Source organism: Ambystoma mexicanum, chromosome 10 (assembly GCF_040938575.1).
Source record: "Ambystoma mexicanum isolate Mex_15411 chromosome 10, UKY_AmexF1_1, whole genome shotgun sequence".
NCBI lineage: Eukaryota > Metazoa > Chordata > Amphibia > Caudata > Ambystomatidae > Ambystoma > Ambystoma mexicanum.
The window spans coordinates 590,743,042-590,764,549 of NC_090932.1; the positions used below are offsets into that span (position 1 = coordinate 590,743,042).

Genomic DNA, 21,508 nt, shown 5'->3' on the forward strand with positions numbered 1-21,508 from the left:
CAAATAATCCTCACTCTCATCCGTCTCTTGTTCTTCCGGGAAGAGCGGTTTTGTGACTCACTATGGGAGTGTGATCACTTCTTGTTTTCCTTGTGCCTCCTCCTCAACCTCTCCTACTACTTCTCTGGAGTCAGTTCTTCCATCTCAACCCCTGAAGACTTAGGGAGAGAAGGAGACGGAGTCTTCGAGTGGTGCTGGATTAGCATGAGTTTAGCAACCCAAACCCCCTACCAGATTTTAGGTTTGACTGGTGAGAACTGCACTGATTCGTATCAAAGAAGTTACGCGGGTCAGCGATGTACAACTTGTACAGTAGCCCTAACAGCATTTCTATCCCGATAGCATGGGCCTGGGCATGGTGATTCAGAAAGAATTTCCAAGGGATAACCAGTGTGCATAGCACAGAGAAAAAAGTAAGTGATGTAAGGGGGCATAGTATGCGTTATTCCTTCAGCAGCAAGGCCACATCTGTTTTGAGGAACTGAAAGTTGTAGAGGATGGTCATTGAGCTGAACTATACCAGCTTGTGAGATTTTCCGAGAACAGCTGGAGCTAGGGATCTTTTTTAATTTTATTTTAATGTGTTTTAGTTCATAGAACATTTCAAATTATATAAATAACAAAACCAAGGATAAAGATTCCACATACATTCAATATATTTTTACATAATATTCAAATGATTAATCTTTAAACGAAAAGACATACAAAATCTAAAAGATGATTTACAGAGCGAAAAAGGAAAACAACAAACAATGGCCCATGCACACATTAACCTATGGTTAAATATCAATCATAACATACCTACTAGTGTTTCAGTTGATTTTTCATTTAATACTGTTTCCACCTTTAGCCATATGCACGCAGTAAAGTGCTATGTGCAAAGATGTATTAAGAGTGTCCATACAGTAGCCCCAAAATGCATCATCCTTGATGCTTTCATAATTGCTCACAAAGGAGCTCAATAAGGGGACCGTTTGGTGAGTATTCAGTTAAAATATGACATGCACTTTCCACTTTACCTGTATTTTTACAGATACGCCACGTAAGGTCTGCAGTGGCCGTTGTTTGAAAAATACGGGTGAAGAGCATAGCATTAGATAAGCTTGGGGCGCTTTATAAAGATGCGTTACACATTTGAATTTTGTATAACTACTCAATTGTTCCATATGAATGTTGTTGTGGGTCCAATCCAACGTCTCCAGCATCAATACAAATTGTTTCTGTAGAGTATAATAGTCAGATCCCAAATCAGGTTTCCAAGCTATTGTCCTGAAAGTAGAATGTATCAGTTGCATATATTTATCACCCATTCCTATACTATCTCCTAGCACTTTCTGCAACAGGCAGGCAGGTCCTGGCTTAGATTTGATAAAGAGAAGTCATCTCCTTTTTAATGCAAGAGTGGGTACAGAGATTTGTCCAAACTCAAGTCTTTCTGCTTCAGTTGATGTGCTTGGGCCGAGGCCCAGACTCCGCCGCCAAAACTTCCCTCAATTACCTTCAACCATCTAAAATCACACATACACAGGGACCCAAACCCATATAAAATAGCAGCACAAAAGCACATTTTATATAGAATTAACACTCCTTTTAGATTGTATCCTGAGTAATCTTTACCAAATGTAGCTATCATAGTTGTTAGTACTACAGCTTTTCTTTGTTTCTCCGTGATAACTGTTGTGCAATCACCTTTTGTGGTAAGCTCTATCCCAAGATATTTTAATTTAGTGACTTTTTCCACATGGTTCCCATAAAGCAAAACATTAGGACTAGGAATTTCCTTATGTGCAAAGTACATTAATTTTGAGTTATCAAAATTAATTTGTAAACCATTTATATTTACAAAGCTCTGCAATTTCGTTTATTGAGTTTTTGATCCCTGCGAATGTCTGATCACACAGGACCAGACCATCTGCATATGTGATGCAATGTACGCTCACACGCCGTGTCTTAGGAGGACAGTTGTGAATCCCACGAGGGAAACACATGGATGCACCGGCACCATTATAAACGGTGCCGGTGCATCCATGCTCCTCATCCCCACTCTGCCCTATGGGGCAGAATGGGGATGAGGAGCCCGGCATTACTGCCACTCGCGAATGGGCAATTACCGGCCCATTCAACTCGTAATGCAGACATGGCTCCCGCCAAACTCATAATGAGGCCCATTGTCAAACTCGTAATGAGGCCCATTTTGTTGTCCTTGAGTCTGCTCTGAAACCCATTGTAAAATTATCGAGCAAGTTGATGGATGACATCTATTTAGTAAGCTTGTCTAGTACCAGAGTTGCAAACATTTTCCCTGATATGTCTAACATTGCAAGTAGCCTAAAGTTCAATGGCTCAGTGCGCTTACCCTTTTTTTAGATTGGTACTAACAGTGATCTACACCAGGATTCCAGGACATATCCACTACTATACACTTTTGTAAACTGAATATATAGTAATTTTGCCCATAATTCGGGGGACTGTTTAAGTACCACATTGGCAAGCCCGTTGGGTCCTGGTGCTCTAGAATTTTTTTATTTGGCTATTTTTTGGGGGATATCCATGGAATGGAAGTGTAAGTCAAACCTTCGTCCGCTGCTTCCTAACTCAATTTCAGCGTTATCTTTGCAAAAAAAGGTATTACTAATGTAAGTTACCCAATGGTTCTAACCAATAATACAGGCCACTCATTTTGCTTTGTTGGCTTTTGTGCTACTTCGCAGTTTCCACGTTTTTCCTGTATCCTTCATTGCAGATAAAGCTACTCGTTTTTGCCACTGGCCAATCCTGCCAGAGAATTTCCACCCTTTCACCCAACTTTTATATCAATTTTTTATCACTTCTATTACCTTATGATCAGGATGGGGATCTTTTTTTATTTGACGCCCTTCGCTCCTCATTGCTCTCTTTGCGTCCCTAACTTGTGTGTCATACTGGTGACCTTTTATCCTCCTATAAGTAAACATTAAGGTGGCATTGTTGATTGCAATGCCAGACATGCTCTTTTTTTATCCCAACTTCAATCTCATCTGGGCTAAGACCTTTTAAATTACCCAGTTTTAAGCCAGTGTTGGTTGTAATATACTTTAGAGCAGCCTCTATACTCTTAGATGTCCAAGAAAGCCTAATACTGCCAGAGTAAACCATCAAATCACCAATTCATGTATGTGTTAGTGTAGTCATGTCATGTAGTTGCAGCATTACTGCCATTCATCAAAGACATTTTCCCAGGATGATCGCCCTTTACTCTACCATTTACATTCTGACATCTCCAATCTTACCAAAAAGTGCCTTTCTCAGTTGTCTGTGTCTGTTTTGTTTCGCACGCACTGAACACAAAGCTAGTCTCCGTAACCTCCTTTTGGCATTTAAACCTAGTATTACAGTCTCTGCCCAGGATCACTCTAGCGCTGCTATCTGCTATCATAGCACCACCAAGGGTCTCCATGATATTCTCAGTGTGCAAATACCCCAGTGGATCATAGATGCTAACTATAATGAAGCTAGTTGCTGTATTAAGAAAGCTGGCTTTTACTGCTAGCACAAATGGATCTTCAGGATTAATGTTGATTTTTGTGGGAGTGATGTAATTTATTATTACACCTATAACCAATTATCCATTGGGCCGCCCCCTTTTCCATTTTTCTGCCAGTGTTTGGAGCAACGGAAAACCATCCATGGGGATTTCAGTTGAAGCCAACTTTCCTGTAATAAGAAAATATCATTTTCCAACAGCCCCTTCAATGATCCGTCTACAGATAATAAATGAGCGAAACCTCTAGTCTTTCAGGAACACAACGTCCAAGTTCAAATAGTTGTGTCACCTTTTAGGGCATCAGGATCAATGAACCATCTTAGTATACCAAAAAGGTGCTCTTGTACAGTAATTGAATTTGCTTTTCTCCCTGATTTGTTTCCAAGAACTTTTACATAATCCGTTAAACTGTCTTCTTTAGCTAGGCCTGGTTGTTAAACATACACAATCACAATTGGGCCTAATTCATATCCCAGCTCCATAAACCTATTTTTATAAGACCTGATCAGGTCTGCTGTTTCATTAGTACTGCAATGGATTCTGTAAAAGTGATGGTTGATGCTTTTCAATGGTTCAATACATTCATAGTCCTTGAAGTCCAAGATACGTAGAGGTAAAATATATCTCAAGATCCCTAAAAAGTCTGCTCTATTAATAGGAGTTCTTCCTACTGCCAGACCATGTGCCAGTTTCTTAATAGTGAACGTTGGTCCCACATTTTTATTTATAACTGTCTGTTCGATCTTCTTGTCAGTAGGGGGAGCTGTTTCCATTATTTATGTTGTCTCTATGACTGTGACCCGCTTTTTTTGGGTGTTAACACCGTCGGGCACAGAGGAGTCTAATGAACTTTTCTGTGATTATTTTTTCACTTCTTCACTCTGTTTGGCTTTAAGCAGCCAGCTGTTATGAATTCCTTTTGATCCGAGTCTTCTTCTTTTTCCTGTTTGCCTTGCTTTTTTCCCGTCTTTAATTGTAGCACTTCCTCAGATGTCATTTCTGTGGCATTCATAATTTCATTTGACTGCTTGTTTTTTTTGGACTGATTTATGCCATTTGTATTTATTTTCTTCCGTCGTTTCTGCAGTCTCCTTTGCCATCTGGAAAGATAAACAGTTAAATCTTCTTCTGGCGCTATGCTAGGGTCTACCACAATACAAGGGTGGTGCTGTTTCATGGGTGTTTTGATTTGATTGTTAATGTTAATCCTGCAGCTCCACCTCTGCAATTAACGCATCCAACTCTTCATCTTCATTAAAGGGGACTGATTGAGGATTGTCTCCTCCAGGATTTTCCCACGCAGTTTGAGTAAGATTTTGATAGCAAATTGTATGGATGCGAGTTGTGCGTGTATTTCAGTTTCAGTGTCCTGAGTTTCAAAGTTTTCTTGGCACTCATGTGTGCCTCCATTAGTGACACATATGTCAGGGGAGGCTGAAAGACATTGGGCCTCATTATAACTGTGGCGGCCACAGTATGAACGGTGCCGGTAAGGCACCGGAAGTGTTCATACCGGGCCGCCGATTTACGAGTCCTGCTCGCGGGCTCCTGACAGCCCGCCAAGTCTTACATGGCAGGTTGTGCGGCACCCGCGAGCAGAACTCTTGATTGCACAGGCACCGTTATCAACGGTGCCGGTGCAACCATGCTCCTCACCCCCATTCTGCCCCATGGGGCCTGGCATTACTGCCTCCTGAGAATGGGCAATTAGCGGCCCACTCATCTCGTAATGGGCCGGTTATTGCCCAATCGCGGGAGGCAGTGCCCGTAGCGAGCATGGCGGTAGCCGTGCCTGCCATACAGGCACGGCTACCGCCATGCTCGTAATGAGGCCCGTTGGGTGTTTGTAGATGTTGTGTACACACTTGAATGAAGATAGATGTTTTCCAACCCCAATGACACAATTTAATTATTTGTTTAAAATGATAGCAACTTTATTCAAGAACAATATGTGACAATTGCTATGTGTCAAGGCCCTCACCGGATAATTAGTAGATAAGAGCAATATGCTGGGATCCAAGTTAATATATAGTTCAATTGAATTGTAGACTCACCCATAAAGAGGAATACTCAGAGGAAACTCTAAGAAGAGGACCCCAGCATGCACTTTACTAATAACTGAAGGCAGGATGCTGTCAGGTGGCTAAACAGGGAAATGCTAATACATTCTTTTTTTAAACCTACCTCATGCCAGACAACCAGACTAATGCTCAACCTGACCAATTTACAGATACAATATGTAGAAGACATCTCGAACTATGAGCATGATTGTGTGGAACTCAACATAATTTCTGACAGTACCATACCCAATGCATAGTATATCCAACTAACTCCACTCTACTGTACCCCCCTTTCTTCCCCTTCTACTATAAACAGAGTTACTAATCTTCGATATTGGACCTTAGCCGCTCAGACTAGAATGCACATCTATGTTTGAAAATTGAATGCATGAATACTATGGGCCTCATCACGAGTTGGTCGGTAACACCGGTGCTATTACCGCCGGCGCTATTAGCCCTACCGCCAACCTCCCCCATCGCTATTAGCGTCGGATCACGGGTTTGGCGGAACGGTTAGTGCCCATTCCCCATTGGGCCCATTCGGGAATGCCTCATTCCCCATTGGGCCCAATGGGGAAAATGTGCGCTATTACCGCCGGTGGATTTCCAGCCGGCGGTAATAGCGCCGAAAATCAGCAAATTTGCCACGGATTTCCCACCAGCTTAGTGCTGGTTCGGCCAAGGCCATGATCTGGCGGACCCTTAAATGCAGCGGTAATAGCGCTACCGCCACATTTAAGGGTTACCGCCAGACTCGTGATGAGGCCCTATGAGATAAACATTTCAAAGTACTGGATATATGTACTGTGTGTAAACATTGATTGTACTAGTTGAGTCACACAAACAATATTGTGTAATACACATTCATACTGTAACCTTGCCTTGAGAAAGCCTGGGTAAGTGCAAAACAATTGCATGCTCCTCCAAATGGAGTATGTTGGCACCTTGTAAACAACTGAAACTTACTCTGGTTTAGAACCAATTAAATACCACTTAAAAATCTCATTCGTGGGAAATCTTGCTTTAATGAAAGAGCTTGGTGCAAGCATCTCAACATACCAACACTCTATACTTTACTCATTTAACTGACTAGTGGATAACAGTGATTGCCGAGTTCTGCTGCTAGGCTAGACAATCGTATCAAACACATTCATAATTTTAAACACTGACGGGTAGGCACACTGATTATTGCCCACCTCCATCTTTCTGGTTAATCTCAATGTTATTGCTCCCAGGATGAGGTTTAGATTGTTCTTTATGTACATCTACTTGACTACTTCCTTTTCCACATTCTCAGAAAAAAGATGTAATTCCCTTGGACTCTTCCTAGGGTGTACTTTCTTGCAAGCAGAGCTGGTTGCAGATCGTTTTAGTCGCTTCCCTTGGCCATTCGTAGTGTTAAATCGATGCCTTGCTTTACCTGTAGTAGGGGACGTTTTCCACCGGTTATAGTTGTTTTGTCTCGTTCTAACGAGGCATACTTTTATATTTACGTTTTCACTGGCTCTAGCATGTACGGTGGCTGGGGCGTGGGGGCTACAGCCCCAGTCTTTTAGTTGTAGCCCCGGATAGATGCTCAGGGGCTACAACCAAAAGACTAGCCATGAGTCCCTGCTTGGAAGAGCATCCACAGAGCTCAGCTGGCTTTGTTGGGAGCGCTCTTTTCACTGGAAACGTTGTGCAGTCAAAAATATTTTATTTTCGGTGTTTCTCTCCCTCCTCTGCCTGTGTTTGCTGCAGAGCTCCTAGGACAGTGTTGACTGCAAGCCTTGCGTGGAGGAGCGCTGCCTGTCCATTGCCTGCCAAGTGCCTGAACTTCTGTTCAAGGATGACTGTTGCTGCTGCCAACAGTGCCTGGGCGTGGAGGGTGAGCAGTGCAGGGATCTGGCCCAGCACAGGGAGGGCACACTGTGGACCAGGGCTGGTGTGTGTGAGCTGAGCCCGTGGGTCCAGGGTGGATGAGGCTGAGGGTACGGGGTTTAGGTGCATCTCACTACTGTCAGAAGTAGGTGCATGTCTGGGAGCCAGATGGGAGATAATTAGTTCCTGAAATGAAGAAAAAGTGACAGCTTTTGAGAAAGCAAAGGGACAAAAGCCCACATGAAGCTTTAGAAGCACTGTCACTTAACGTTTGGTCTGCTTTCTTTTCAAGAACATTATAAACAATAATGTTAATTAATGACACAATAATGATAATTTGTTGTTTATGTAGCGCCTTCACCAGAGCCCTGCACATAGTTAATTTCTTATTGCCCAATCGAAGCTGGTACTTCTTTAACGACCTCAGAAGGATGAAAGGCTGAGTTGGCCTTTTCAAAGGTATGTGTTACTAGGTATATTGTATTAAATATGGGTAAATATTCTACATTTCCATCCATTTAAAATATAACAATATCAGTCCACTTCCAATAACTTACACACGATTTAACCTAAATGCTGAATTCCTACTGCATACTTAAAAAGAAATGTTGGTGCCTTGGAATAATTAATGACATTTTCTATCACAGAAAATCCAAGTTTTGCTAACTTTTATCGGAACTGCTGAAAATATTTACTGACATGGTAAAATGCACCAAGGAATGAAATGAGAAACAACAAACACGTTGGGCATTTAATTCTGTTAAGGCAAAGGCGACTATTCAGTTGAAGCATTCATGTGTGATGGATGAGTATTCGTTGAATGCGAGCCTGGAAGGGCCCCCTTCTCTAGAGAGGCATAATCTGGCAACCAGTAGCCAGGACATATGCTATGATTTTATGCGACCACAGTGCGCAAATCACAAACGTACAGTAAAACTATATTTTGTTTTAGCTATATAGGTGGCACTAAAGGGTCACCTATAAGACATACCTACTGCATTGAAGTATAGCTAGGAGGGAGATGGGATAGTGGGAGGGACACGTAGCTTGTGGGTATAGTTTCATTCTTTACTTACCAATTGACAGCCCTTGAACATGTGTTAAGGTTACCCATCAGGTAAGTAGACCAGGAGCCACAGATACAAAGGGAATGACTTTATTCTTCAGTTACACGTACAGGTATAGTCCAGACCCCAACAAGTGACAGTACAAAAAGGTATAAGACATCCACCTGCATACCTTCCCACTCATCCAGCTTTTCTATAATTGCCATGGATAGAACACTTAGCAGGTCATATTGCTTGAGAAAAGGAAACACACTTAAAATGGACTCGCAAGAGGTGTAGAACAGAGCGAGGAACCAGACTAATGCACACAAGCCAACAACCATACCAGCTTAAACCCCTCCACATGAACGCTACAGGTCCCCTGTCTACCTCCACAAGTGCCTGCCACAGTCATGACCTCTCACAAGGAGGTTCAAGGACTTCACTGCCATGTGAAAGCACGCTTTAGGATGAGCATGGTACATCCATTGACTGAGACCCTCAGAAACCCCTCCCCTCATGAGTCACGCAGAGCACAAGCCCCATTGAGACAAACTCCAGACTAACATCAAAGCAAAATGAGGAAACAGGTGCTGAAGGATGGACACTGAGACATGCATAAGTAAAAGGATACCACACCAACCAACCAGTTCATTCAAAGCCACCTAAAGCATAATCACTTACTGACAAGTAATTTATAGGTGGATAGTAAGCGCACAACACAAAGCAGGAAGTACAGTGGCAAACATCGGACTCTGCATGCGCCAAGCCATCTGCAGCGTGACCTCCTTTTCACATTAAAGCTAGGAGCATACATACAGCACCCAGGTGTCAAGCAAATAAAATGCATGCACACCACGTGACCTAGCCACCAAGGGCTACTCCCTCTGAAACCAGCAGAAAGAAACACTGTCCAACACCCCACACTCAGCATAAGCAAGAAGGCTTCAACATAGGCAACGCAGTGTCCAAAGCATAAAGGTACTAAAAACATAGCAAGCAAACTACTCATAACATTTATCACTGATGCCGACCACACCCTGGATCCATGGTTTACTAGGGTGTGGGTCCAGTAAAGCAGGAGTCAGTTCAACAAGTCCCAATCCAGTGTCTGTGTACATTTCACAGTTATTGCATAGAATCATATTTGTTTTTAATTATGTATCTTTGAATTTAAATATATCAACAATTGGCTAATCTTGCTTCGTTTAATTTTTACTTTAGAATGTTCTGTCTATACTGCATTTCTACGAAGTACAACTCACACGGTAATGGAATAAATCCGCAAAATGTTATTGTTTAAAAAGCTATGTTGGAATTGGAAATGCTTTTCATTTGTTAGTTATGTTACGGTATTTGAGTATTTGTATCACGCAAGCTTGCCTCTGGCCGCACCTTATTAGTGGTACAGTATTTGGCAGCCCTTTAGATCACTAACAAACATATGTACTTTTCTGGTTATTTTGGAAAATTCATGCTGAAATGTGTGGTTTGTTTACAGAGTTTTTTCACAAATGTTCTCACAGTGGGAGAACCGCTCCCCCCTGTACTCCCCTGGTCAAATTCACGCTCGCACTCATTCGCTACATTGTATAATTTAATTATGTCCCCCACCATTAGAGCCCAATAGCTACCCCCTGTCAGTTTGTCAGCCAAACAACCAGCAGCAGGCGACTTTATGACTAATGAGGCAAACAGTTACTCTCTCCAGCTACAATTTCTCCATCCCATGCAAGTCTTTGGCTGTCCTCTCCAAAGGCTTTTCCTTATCTTATAAAGTATTACCTAGCACTATCAGATGAATGTTCACACGTTGGAGTGGAAGTACACGTTAGCAGTATTCCAAATGAGCATGAGCATGAGCAATATTCTAGGCAACATTAACGCTCGGAAGCGCGATGCGGCGCTTACGTTCATATGATATAGTTATGTGGTTGTCTAAACTTGCCATGATATGATATGATATGATATGATATGATATGGCATTTATAACGTGCCTATACACAAGTCTTTCAAGGCGCGAAGCCCTTGAAACACACGCCATTGGCTTACAAGTGTAAAAGCTCTAGCCCTGGATCTTTTACTAACCTAGCAACGCCCCTGTTTCAAGGGCAAGATATTGTGGGCACACACGTTAAGAAGATTGTCCTGATGACAAAATACATTGTCAAGGCTAGCAGCAGTGTGTGAATAATAGTCCAGGTTACGATTAGAAACCGCTAGCAAGTATTAAGAGCGATATCAGCAATGGGGATAAAAGTATTCAACCTTCTCCTTATTCTAGTAGATACTACTCCACCATGTGCAAAAAAGCAAATCTCGCTTAATCGAGGATATTATAGAGTTTTTGTAACGTAGGCAGCAGTAGTCACATTGGAAAGACAAATAAAAAAAGACCGTTTTCTCTGAAAGCGAATGTGGCTTACCAGATTTAACATTGAGTCTGAGAGGGATGATATTTCAGAAACACGAAACAGTATGAAAAAAAGAAAAATCGCGCTTTGAAACACTTGTATCATATATCAAAAAAGAAAAGAAAACAAACTCGGATACTCGTACTGAAATCCTTATTCAGAAATGGGTCTGAGCCTTTTTGTTATTTGCAGCGTACTGCGCACAAGAAACCAGGGTGAAGTGTGGACAATAGGTAAGGCGTCCGCACGCAGGTTCTAGAAAACAAACTCTCCGTGCCCACCAATGACCCCCAAAACCCCTCCAAAACGTTTCTGAGGCACTTCGCTGTGCTTCGCTATGACAAGGCCATTGAAATGATTAAGGTGCCGAAGTTTTAAAGGCACAGAGACCACTTGTTGTTCCAGGTATTAAGCGACCAGTACACCAGAATGCAACCTTCTCCAAGACACTGACAAAACACTTCTGCAGCACTTCGCTAGGGATATTGATCAAGATGAATCTTTTGGGAACGGCAATCTGTTGAAAACATAGTCACTGTGTGTAACATAAACTAGGAAGTGAGCAGCAAATCTGTGATGCTCTGTGCCATCAGAGTACATTTTTGGGACTGTGCCCTGCAGAACGGCATCTCCTTGCAGGCAGATGATCTAGAAGGGATAGAAAATAAAGCACCCCTCCCTGAAATCACTTTCCTTGTTGGTCTGGTAACTCAGCAGCTAACACTTGGGCACTTTGGCCTCTCTGAAGATATATGATGATCGTTAGACAGTATTCTACTCGGTCACAATATAAAGGTAAGTGGCTCAGATTTTGCCAATGGATGTTGGAGAGGTCTCGAAATCCTGTACACCTCATTAGATAATGTTCAGTCATCCCTATTGAGAGTGAACCTGGTGAGTCCCAGCCCTTTAAGATGAGTAGCAATACCCTGAAGATGGATGGGGATGCAGATTTTATTCATACATCAATAAGCAAAACGACTCAGGTAGTTTGGCAAAAGGGAATCCGTTTTAAAAGTGTCTAAAACAGGGAGTACAACGAACATCAGCATTCGCTCAATCCTCTTACTCGACATATCTTTAGTAAAAACTGAGATTTTTCATACAAAATCATCATCAGTGACCTGTTGACCTGCGTCACTAACCAACGGCATCCTATGTGGCAACTACAAAAGCCTATTGGAGGGAGTGATAGGCTCTAGGTGAATATCTAGGTATAAGTTCCATATCAGTAAAGAACAGTGAAGGAAAGTGATAGGGTAGTTAACATCAGGTGGGGCAACTAAGCCCTCCCCTCAAAATGGCCACTATGAATGTCACTAAATACTTGACGTTCTATTGGCTACACAAACTATAGGACCCTTAATTACATGGTCCTCTATAATTGGTTGGCTTTCAACCCCCATCAGTACTTTTCCACCTATGTCTAGCAGCATGCAGACTGAACATCCAGGTGCGGGTGAGCTCGTTTTAACACTAGCTTCCCACCAATTAATGTATCAATCCATCATCACCTCAATGTTCCAGTGTCAATTAGTGCTTTGAAGATTGGCCTTGAGTTTGTACTGTGCTCTGAGGATTTTAAGGAGTGTTGGGACAGCGTGCCCTCGTGCCTAGGTGTGACCACCTCGATCGTCCAACTTCCTTCTTCCACGTGACTGGAGACAATGAAATTGAGTCTTTTGGTGTATTAAAATATATTTTCGAATAGTCCTCTGACGTCTTTTGTTTTGCTCAAGCCTACCCATCAGGAGTCTCTGTTCATTCACACAATTTGTATCCAATGTCAGCCAATTCCAGTTTTGATAAGACTTAGCTTCTTGGCTCATCCAACTCCTTTTGCTGAGATTCATTTTATAATTCAATTTACTTTTTAACTGCGACACACTGAAATGAGGCCTTCTTGCTATTGTTCAGTACTGCCTGTATTGCGTAGTGGAAACATCCATCCTTTACTCGTCCATATGTATCTTTATATATGTTGGCGCTTGCCGCAATCTATTTACTATAAAGCTAGCCTCACAATTATTATGTCTGCTTGCATTTCTGTTGCATCTGTACACGTTTAAACTAACTCAATATCTTCATCTGTTTCTGTGGCATAAACTTCTTCATCTTGATCCCAAGATGTCACTTATCCTTGGTGCTTCCTTGATGCCTTATAGAATATATGCATTCTCTGGTCTCTGTATCTCTTCTATGTGCGTCAGCTCAGCTCAGCTGTGACGTCACCGTTTATGTTCGTCATTTATCTGCTTTGCTTCTTCAGGAATTTTATTGAAATGGCCATTCATATTGTCTTGTATGCAGGTATGGTTTTCTCAATGGGTACCTTGCCTCCCAGATTTTCTTAGGTACTGGTATTCTTATGGGTACTGCACAGAGTCCACGCTCTGCCCTTTGTTGGTTCAGCTGTTCATCATGTCACATACTTTGGTTCCCACGTTATAGGTAATAGAGGCGGGCAGTTGGACCAGGGGTACTTTGCTTCTCCTCTACAAGACTGGTTTGCTCAGTAACACAAGTGTTCTCCTTTAAAACTTATCTAGGGTCCCCAGGTGCCTAAGTCACAAACCAAGACAGGGTGATTTCACTTTCTTATACAATCTTGGACCTTTTCCATTAGTTTTCTCTTGTGCGTAGTTCTATTTTGGTGTGGGGTTTGAAATTGGAGTAATCATCTCTAGTACACACACCATTTGAATCTATGGTCTCAGTGGACCATGTGTTGTGGAAATCAGCCTTTCTGGTGGCCATTATATTGGCCCACAGGATCGGCGAATTACAGGTATTGTCGGCAATGGGTCTTTATATCACTTTTCACAAGGACAAAACGGTTTTACAGACTCACCTATGCTTCCTCCCAAAACGTGTTACAGAGTTCCTCATGAACCATGAAACAGTGTTATCAGTCTTTATTCCTCCTCCCTTGCACACTGCAAATGGAAGCGGACATGTTCGTTGAAGCCTTGAGTCTCAAAATGACTACGCTTATAGGTTCTTGCACAGGCTTCATTAATTTAGGGAGTGCCGAACTGGATAGACAAGCAGTGAAAGCAACAATAGTAAGATGGACTGTGTCCCGCATCATCCGGTTCTATGAACTGCAGGGAAAAGCTTCATCTGCAGGTCTTCATGCAAACCTGAATAGGACTTGGAAAATGGCACTAGCTTTTCATAGGCAAGTCCAAGGGCAAGGTGGATACACAGGTCTCCTCCTCAGCCTAGGTCAGGGATTTTATGTTTGATAGTATAAGGAGCAAAGGTATATTTGGACTAGGAAGTACAGTAGTCACTATGTTCCTTTTCAGGGCAGACGGGCTAACCTAGAGTCATGAGACCAAAAGAAGAATTAGGTCATATTAGTTAATTGCAGTACCCTAAGCACACAGTTACTTTGGTGCCTCACTACGAGAAGAATTAGTAGTACAAATGTATTATGTGGTCAGAGAGGCTCGCAAATCACACACCATGGGTACTTGGTAATGGTACCCAATTCAAAAAACGAAAATTACAAAAGGTTGTATGCCAATCTGAGTAAAGATTAGGTAACGTCACTGCGTTATTTTGATTATCATCCACAACCAAAATAGAATGCCAATACAGTGTCAACACGTTGAAGATCTGGCTTTGGTGAACAGAGTCTATAGAATCTTTCAAGCATGGATGGCCAACCATGGCCTATGCTTGAACGATGACAAAACAGAGCTCATCATCCTGGGCACGGCAGCCTGCATTTCCAAACTCAACCAAAACTACTCAGCCTTCATCATCGATGGCAACACTATCAAGGTCGCTAGAGAAGTAAAAACCCTAGGTTTTTACCTTGATGCAACACTATCTTTAACCAAACAGGTGAACTCACTGGCCTCATCCACGGCCTATACATGCAAATTAATACAAGCTGGGAAACAATTCCTATCAGAGGACAGCTGTCTTATCCTAGCTAGAGCCCTCATCTTATCAAAATTAGACTAGTGTAACGCCCTTTACATAGGGACAACCAAACAAATCATCAATAGAATCCAAGTGCTCCAAAATAATGCACTTACAGCGGCCCTAAGTATCCCTAGAAGAGTACATATCTCAGAAATAAGACGTGAACACAAATGGCTTTCCACCCAAGAAAAAATCAACCTCAAATCTGCCTCCCTTATCCACAAATGCTTAAACAACAAAGCCCCCCGCTACCTTTCAGAACGCTTCAACAGAAAAAATCCCACTAGACTTACAAGGACAGTCAGCCCTAACTGCCTCCTAGTGCCCAGATTTAAACTAGCCACCATTGGAGGATCCAGCTTCCCAGTCAAGGCAGCGCAATTATGGAACGCCCTACCTCATGCACTTAGATCTGACCAAACGTTCAACAACTTCAGAAAGAATACCATAAAATGGCTCACTGAGAATGAGATTTAATGACTCTCTACCCTCGCACTTCCACTTGTACTTCACCTGACACGCAACGACCTGCTATATTGCTCGTTCGCCACCGACCTGCTATATTGTTTGCTCGCCATAGATTTGATTGTTTGGCTGCGCTTTGTCTGCACCTGCACTTGTCTTACCTTGCAAAGTCAAGTAATGTCCACTCTGCCTGCTCTGTAACCTGTAACTTGTAACGTATGTAACCAAGCTGTAAACTTCCTTGTTCTCTTGCGCCCTGCTACCTCAGGGTCCGGTGCGCACAATAAATAAATAAACAAACAAACATGTTTTGAACCCAAGGTCTTTCTCAAGGCATAAGAAGCATATCTCAACTATATTTCCTTCAGTAGCCATGTGAAATTAATATTGTTCTTGCAAGTCTCTGGTATTAGCATATGATGATGCGTAGTGAGAAACGTTCAATAAGCCTTCTGGGGGAGTCACTTCCCAACATCAACAGCATATGCATTTCTTCTTAAGAAGCCATCATATTCATTTTTTCATAATAGTCGATGAAATTGCAAAAACCACATTAATTTCACTACAGAAGGAAATAGAGTTGGGATATGCTGTGTTATGCCTTGAGAAGGGTCTTGGGGTCGAAACATGGTACATGATAATGAAAAACAACTGCATTCGTTTTAGTTGGCGGATAATAAAATAACAGTGACGTTACTTAATCTTTATTCTTCTGTATAATTTTCAGATTGGCGCACATGCATACAACCTTTGAAATTTTCGTCAATATAAGAATTAAAAGGAGGTGAGGAAATGAGGAACTATAAGGCACGGAAGGACCAAGAGGTCAGGTTTTTAGGAAAGGGACTGGGAATACAAAGAACGGTGGGTTTTATATAAGAGAGGAGTGAGTTATGGGAAGCATATTTATTAGTAGATGTGGCAGATGAAAGCATTGTTCAATAACAGACCTGTCACAATAAAGCAACCTTTTCTACACAGGAGCAATATCTGAGGTGTGCCACTATTCCAACAAAGAGCTTTCTCTTGACCTGTTAAGGAGGTGCATTACATTTCAAAATGTCACTGAGTGAGAGCAAATATTTGAAGGGCATTGTCTTAGTAAACGAGCCTGAGGACTGGGTCTGGGTGTGCGAGACCTCCCATTTGAAGTCAATGTCCTGGTATGATATGACATTTATAACGCGCCTATATACAAGGTGAGTGATAGTCTGGATTTAGAAATGCTTAAATGGAGTTTAAGAAATGGGGTATGAAGAATACAGTTCCGGTGTTAGAGAAATATACGTGAGCTAGATGGCCTCTCAAAATTCGGGTCCTGTAAGAGACATGTTGGTGCAAAGCAGGTTTGGGAAACCATGCTCTCTGTGTGGGTAATGGTCTAAGATACGTTTGGTGAGAGGTGTGGTTTCATGAGGTTGGTGTCCAGAGTAAACATCCCGGTCTGCATGAACGCAATTGAGGAGGGTACATTGTGTGTTATTTACAGTGATACAAGCTGTTTTTGAAGTGCATGATATTGTAGGGTTGATGTTGGTATCCAGAGACACGCGATTCCTGCAGGGTGCTAATATAATGTAAATGTGGGAGTTAGTTAGGTTAGGAGTCAGAGAGTAAGATGGCAGTGTTGGATCGATGCTGTGAGAGAAGTTAATGACTATTACCATACTGAGTGACAACCTCAATTTGATTGTGCTGTCCTGGTGATTGAGGACTGAGATAGGGGGTATGCTGTTGTGAGTGGAAGCTCTTATTTAAAGTTAGGGTTCTGCGGCCTGAGAACTAGAATTTTAGCAATGCTGTCCTCGGTGCTTCTGAAAATATAGGTCACTGTGCTTGTGCAATAGTTTGGATTTGGATTCAATATCCTAAGTAAGTAAGTCAGAAGTAAGAAAGAAGTTAGATTTGGGGACAAAGGTCAATGACACTTCCGATGCGGGGTTGCTCCATTGGCTGCTACACTTTTAAAACAAACTTACATTCTGTACATGGTAGAAGCCGAGGGGTGGACCACGTCCTGTGTTCTTTAGTGGCTCAGTGGAGAAGGCCTCGTCGTGACGGTGAATAAAACTGAAAAAAGAGAACAATTATTTGATATGAACAGACATCTTTAAAGTGCTACAAGCAACCAAAGAAAATCCGCTATTGGCATAACATCAATATATATAATTCTGCTTCTTTAACTGCATCTATGCTGGGTCCTTCTCTATCCTCCAAATGAGCTTTCAACATAACATGGCCAAATATTAATGAGCATGCCAAATTAATACAGATTTTCTCCTTAAAGGTCACAGCCACCACACCCCCTTAAATAGCTGAAGATTTGAATGGGAATGGAGCCTGAACTGAATGTTTACCTTTCTCTAGAAGTGATCCTTCGGAATAAAGCATACCAGTCAACACTTTGCAGCACATGGGAGGAAGATTTTGTCATCAAAAGTGGAAGAATACAATGTGTCCATTGGATTTATTTTAGGAGGTATAAAGTGGTAACATATATTTTTGTTATTTAAATTTTATAATGCGCTAATACCCCAGACTGGTTTCTAAGAGCGAGCCGGGCTTTGAACCTGTGTTGTTTTGCGTTGTCTTGCTTTCAAGACAAACATGTTCACCCTGAGCTATCTGCCAGGCCTCAATTGTTAGTCTCCTGCCTAAATCAGGAGGGTTGACATGCATGGTGAAGTCTTATTAACACATTTTAGCAATCTCATGAGCGCAAAGTCACTATTCTGCGTGCTCAATAAAAACCACCTGGATTGGAAGTTCGTAACAGTTAGGCAATGTCTCTCTTAAAGAAACCACCCACAATGCACATCCTTTGAAGTCCCATCTCTTAGTTGCTCCACTCATCACACCCATACCACATATTCATCCACCTAATTTAATTAATTGACTTGCTCTTTGTGTTTAGATGCTTTTCGTGAATTTTTAAACCTTAAAGGTGTTCCTCTCAACAATTGCTTCGCGCTAAGAACTACAGTTCCCTGCGCTTTTGTAGTCCTTGCGGCCTTTTAGGTTATTATCAGGCCCGTCGGCACCGGCACGTCACGGCCTAGGAAATCTGCACAAGTTTGCGAAAGGACGCACAGTTTTTGCTGAGACCCGTACGCACCGGGCTGCACCCGCTTGTTATTGTTTTTTTTTTTTTTTTTTTGTGTCGAGTATGGATTTGGCCCTGAAACCTGGATGCCATGCTGGTTGTTCAGCAGGCATATCAGGAGGCTATTGCACAACATATCGTATGCCAACAGGCATATCGGAAGGCATATCAGGAGGCTGTAGTGCAACATTACCTAAGCCATTCTTTGGTAAGTACAGAACCTTCGGCTGTGCGAAGTGTTCACCGCCTATCAGGTCTGGAAGTACCCTTGACCCCAGTGCAAATGTTTGTCCCTTCCTTGATTTCAAATGAAACTCCATGCTCCCTGGATCCATATATAAATACTGCGAGAGTGATAGAAACTACTGTATTTGCTCAGGTCACAACAGCCTCACAAGATGGCCCACCCAAACACTCCCATATGGCTCTAAAACCTCAAAACGGAGTGGACGAATTACAGCCGGTGACGATAGAGCTTGTCCTCCTTAATACCAGGTCTCTGCCCAAACATGCTGATGACGTCCACGACTACATTGTGGAAAAGCACGTGGACATTATGCATCTCACGGAGACATTGCTGCTGGATTTTCATGGGCCAATGATAGAATAAGCGACCCTTCCAGATTATGGGGGTCATTCCGAGTATGGTGGTAGCCATGGAGCAATTAGCTCCATGGCTGCCTCCCATACCGGTACCGACTCCGGTTTGGTACAATGGGGATTTACCGGTCCATTCCGACCCTGGAGGGACCAGTAAGTCCCCATTGACCAAACCATTCCCCATTCCAATTTGAGCCCCCATACGGCTCAATGGGAATGGGGACGCGCAAATAACGGGCTTGCTAATGGCAAGCCCGTTATTTGCGCCCTGGTCCCCTAACGGGACCCATAACGTACCTTACGGGTCCCGTTAGGGGACCTCAGAATCGCACGGTAGGGGATTACCGGCACCGGTCTCCTTACCGGTGCCCGGTATCCTCTAACGCCCGACTCGGAATGACCCCCTACGTCTTTTTTGGAGAAAAAAACAGGCTGAGGGCAGTGTGGGTGGTGTCGCTATTATCTGTAGGAGAGACCTAGGAATGTATGCGGTCAAGATAGATTGTGATTGGTGTGAAATTTTACATCCAAAGATCACACCAAATCAAAATAATAGCATCAACTTCATCCCAATTTATAGGCCTCCCACAAAGATGCCCTTCTTTAATGAGCACATTTTCCAGCTGTTATCCATTCTACAGAAACCAAACTGCTCCACAATATTTCTGGGTAATCTTAATCGCTGGAAACGTTCACCAAAATAAATGGACATCTGTGCACAAAACTAAGAACCATCTCATTTAAAGGGCCACATTTTAGATCTCAAGTAGAAACATTAAGGTGGTTGGTGTGATTACGGTACCATGTATATGACTGGATCATTTCTTTATCACAGGTAATGTGGAGCTTCAACTACCTAATCAGTGCAAACACGAGGTCTCCCGTAAGGTTCATGGTAGACACTTACAAAAAATTAAAACTTCGGAACTAGCAAGTTGTTTGAGGGAACTTATGTCTCTAACGACTGACCAGGATTCCCCTGACCACCTGGTGAAGAGCTATAATACTCACTTGGAATTACTCCTGAATAGAACTGTGCCATTTAAACTTAGAACAGTTAGAGATCTGAGAACTTAAAACAGTTAGCCTACCCCAGGTTGCCGCCTTGCAACATTGATTGATTTATTGACATGGGGTAGGCTCCATTGATGTGCCCATTTGATTGACTCTTGCATTTCTGTGTCTCAGCTGGCTTGCAACATGGGGTAGGCTCCATGGATGTGCCCATCTGTTTGACTTTGCATCTCTGTGTCGCAGCCGCTCTACAACATGGGGTAGGCTCCATGAATGTGCCCATTTGATTGTCCCTTGCAGTTCTGTGTCGCAGCCACCCTGCAACAAGGGGTAGACTCATTGGATGTGCCCATTTTATTGACCTTGCATCTCTGTGTCGCAGCCGCCTTGCAACATGGGGTAGGCTCCATGAATGTGCCCATCTGATTGTCTTCACATCTCTGTGTCGCAGCCGCCTTGCGACATGGGGTTTGGCACCATGAATATGCTCACCCTGAACTCTTTTTGCACTTTGCTTGCGATGTAATTACGTCTGCACGCTTCTCTTTGATGTAATCACTTCCTAAGCTTCCTTTTTGTAACCTGAAGCTCTGTAACCAATCTCTTAAGCATAAGCGCCTACATACCTATGGGTTTTGTGCGCTAAATAAATAAATAAATAAAAACACATAGATCACCCTAATCACTAAAGTTGGTTTACCCCTGACCTAACTCTGTTTAAACAGAAGAAAAGACATGCTGAACATAACTGGCTTAAAGAGAAAACAGATGTTTGGAAACTTACTGAGAAGGAATATAAACTCAAGATTACAGTGGTAAAATAAATGTCTACAATGAACAAAAAACTAAAGCTGGAAAGGGAAACTAAAGAACTATTTAAACAGTTTACAACCTGGGAAAAGCCTAATGCTTTGAATCAATCTTTCAATCCGTATAGCGATGACTACACACATGCACAGAAAGCCTTTACGGACAAAATCACCTTGGCACGTGCTAGAATCTGCAAAGATTTGGATAAACAACTTCTGCCGGAATCTCCTGTCACCGTAGGGCAGGAAGAAGGTCGGGACTCTCAGGTTTCTTTGAACTTTACCTCTTTATCAAACAGTGATGTAGCTGACTTGCTGAGAGATATGCACAGTTGTCATGGGGACCTTCTTCCCTCAAAAATTATTTTAGAGGATAGTGAAATGTTTGTGCCTTTCTTTAGAAGATTTGCGCAAGGTACTGTCCCTGCGGCCATCAAGGATATAGTGGTGACCCTGCTATCAGTGCTTAATTTGTGGGGGTAGTTGCCGGTGCCCAACACCGGCACTCTTTTTTGCGGACCGGAACATGGCTGGGGCACGTGCAATTACTTTGTTTGTTCAGTTCTCCAAAGTTCCAAGATCATAAATCATTCCTAGTCTGCTCTGCGGCTCTGCTTGCAGTTGCAGGCCATGGCTGGCTGCTGGGCCTGGGAGTATAGCAACAAACAGCCAATG

The 21,508-nt window shown here is 42.6% G+C and overlaps 1 protein-coding gene and 1 long non-coding RNA gene across 8 annotated transcripts in view; one reads left to right on the forward strand and one right to left on the reverse strand.

Annotated features, from left to right (window-relative positions):
* LOC138491571 (uncharacterized) overlaps positions 1 to 9,873 on the forward strand; it is a 333,185-nt gene extending 323,312 nt beyond the window's left edge. The window contains exon 3 of the long non-coding RNA XR_011276041.1: positions 9,714 to 9,873. This is a non-coding gene — a long non-coding RNA (uncharacterized lncRNA). The remainder of the gene's footprint in view (positions 1 to 9,713) is intronic.
* The window catches only part of KIF1A (kinesin family member 1A), a 4,129,412-nt gene that overhangs the window by 1,920,537 nt on the left and 2,187,367 nt on the right, over positions 1 to 21,508 (reverse strand). For all 7 annotated transcript variants that reach the window (XM_069618139.1, XM_069618143.1, XM_069618141.1 and 4 more), the window contains one exon: positions 17,287 to 17,377. In XM_069618139.1, the coding sequence (XP_069474240.1) occupies positions 17,287 to 17,377 (91 nt within the window). The remainder of the gene's footprint in view (positions 1 to 17,286; positions 17,378 to 21,508) is intronic.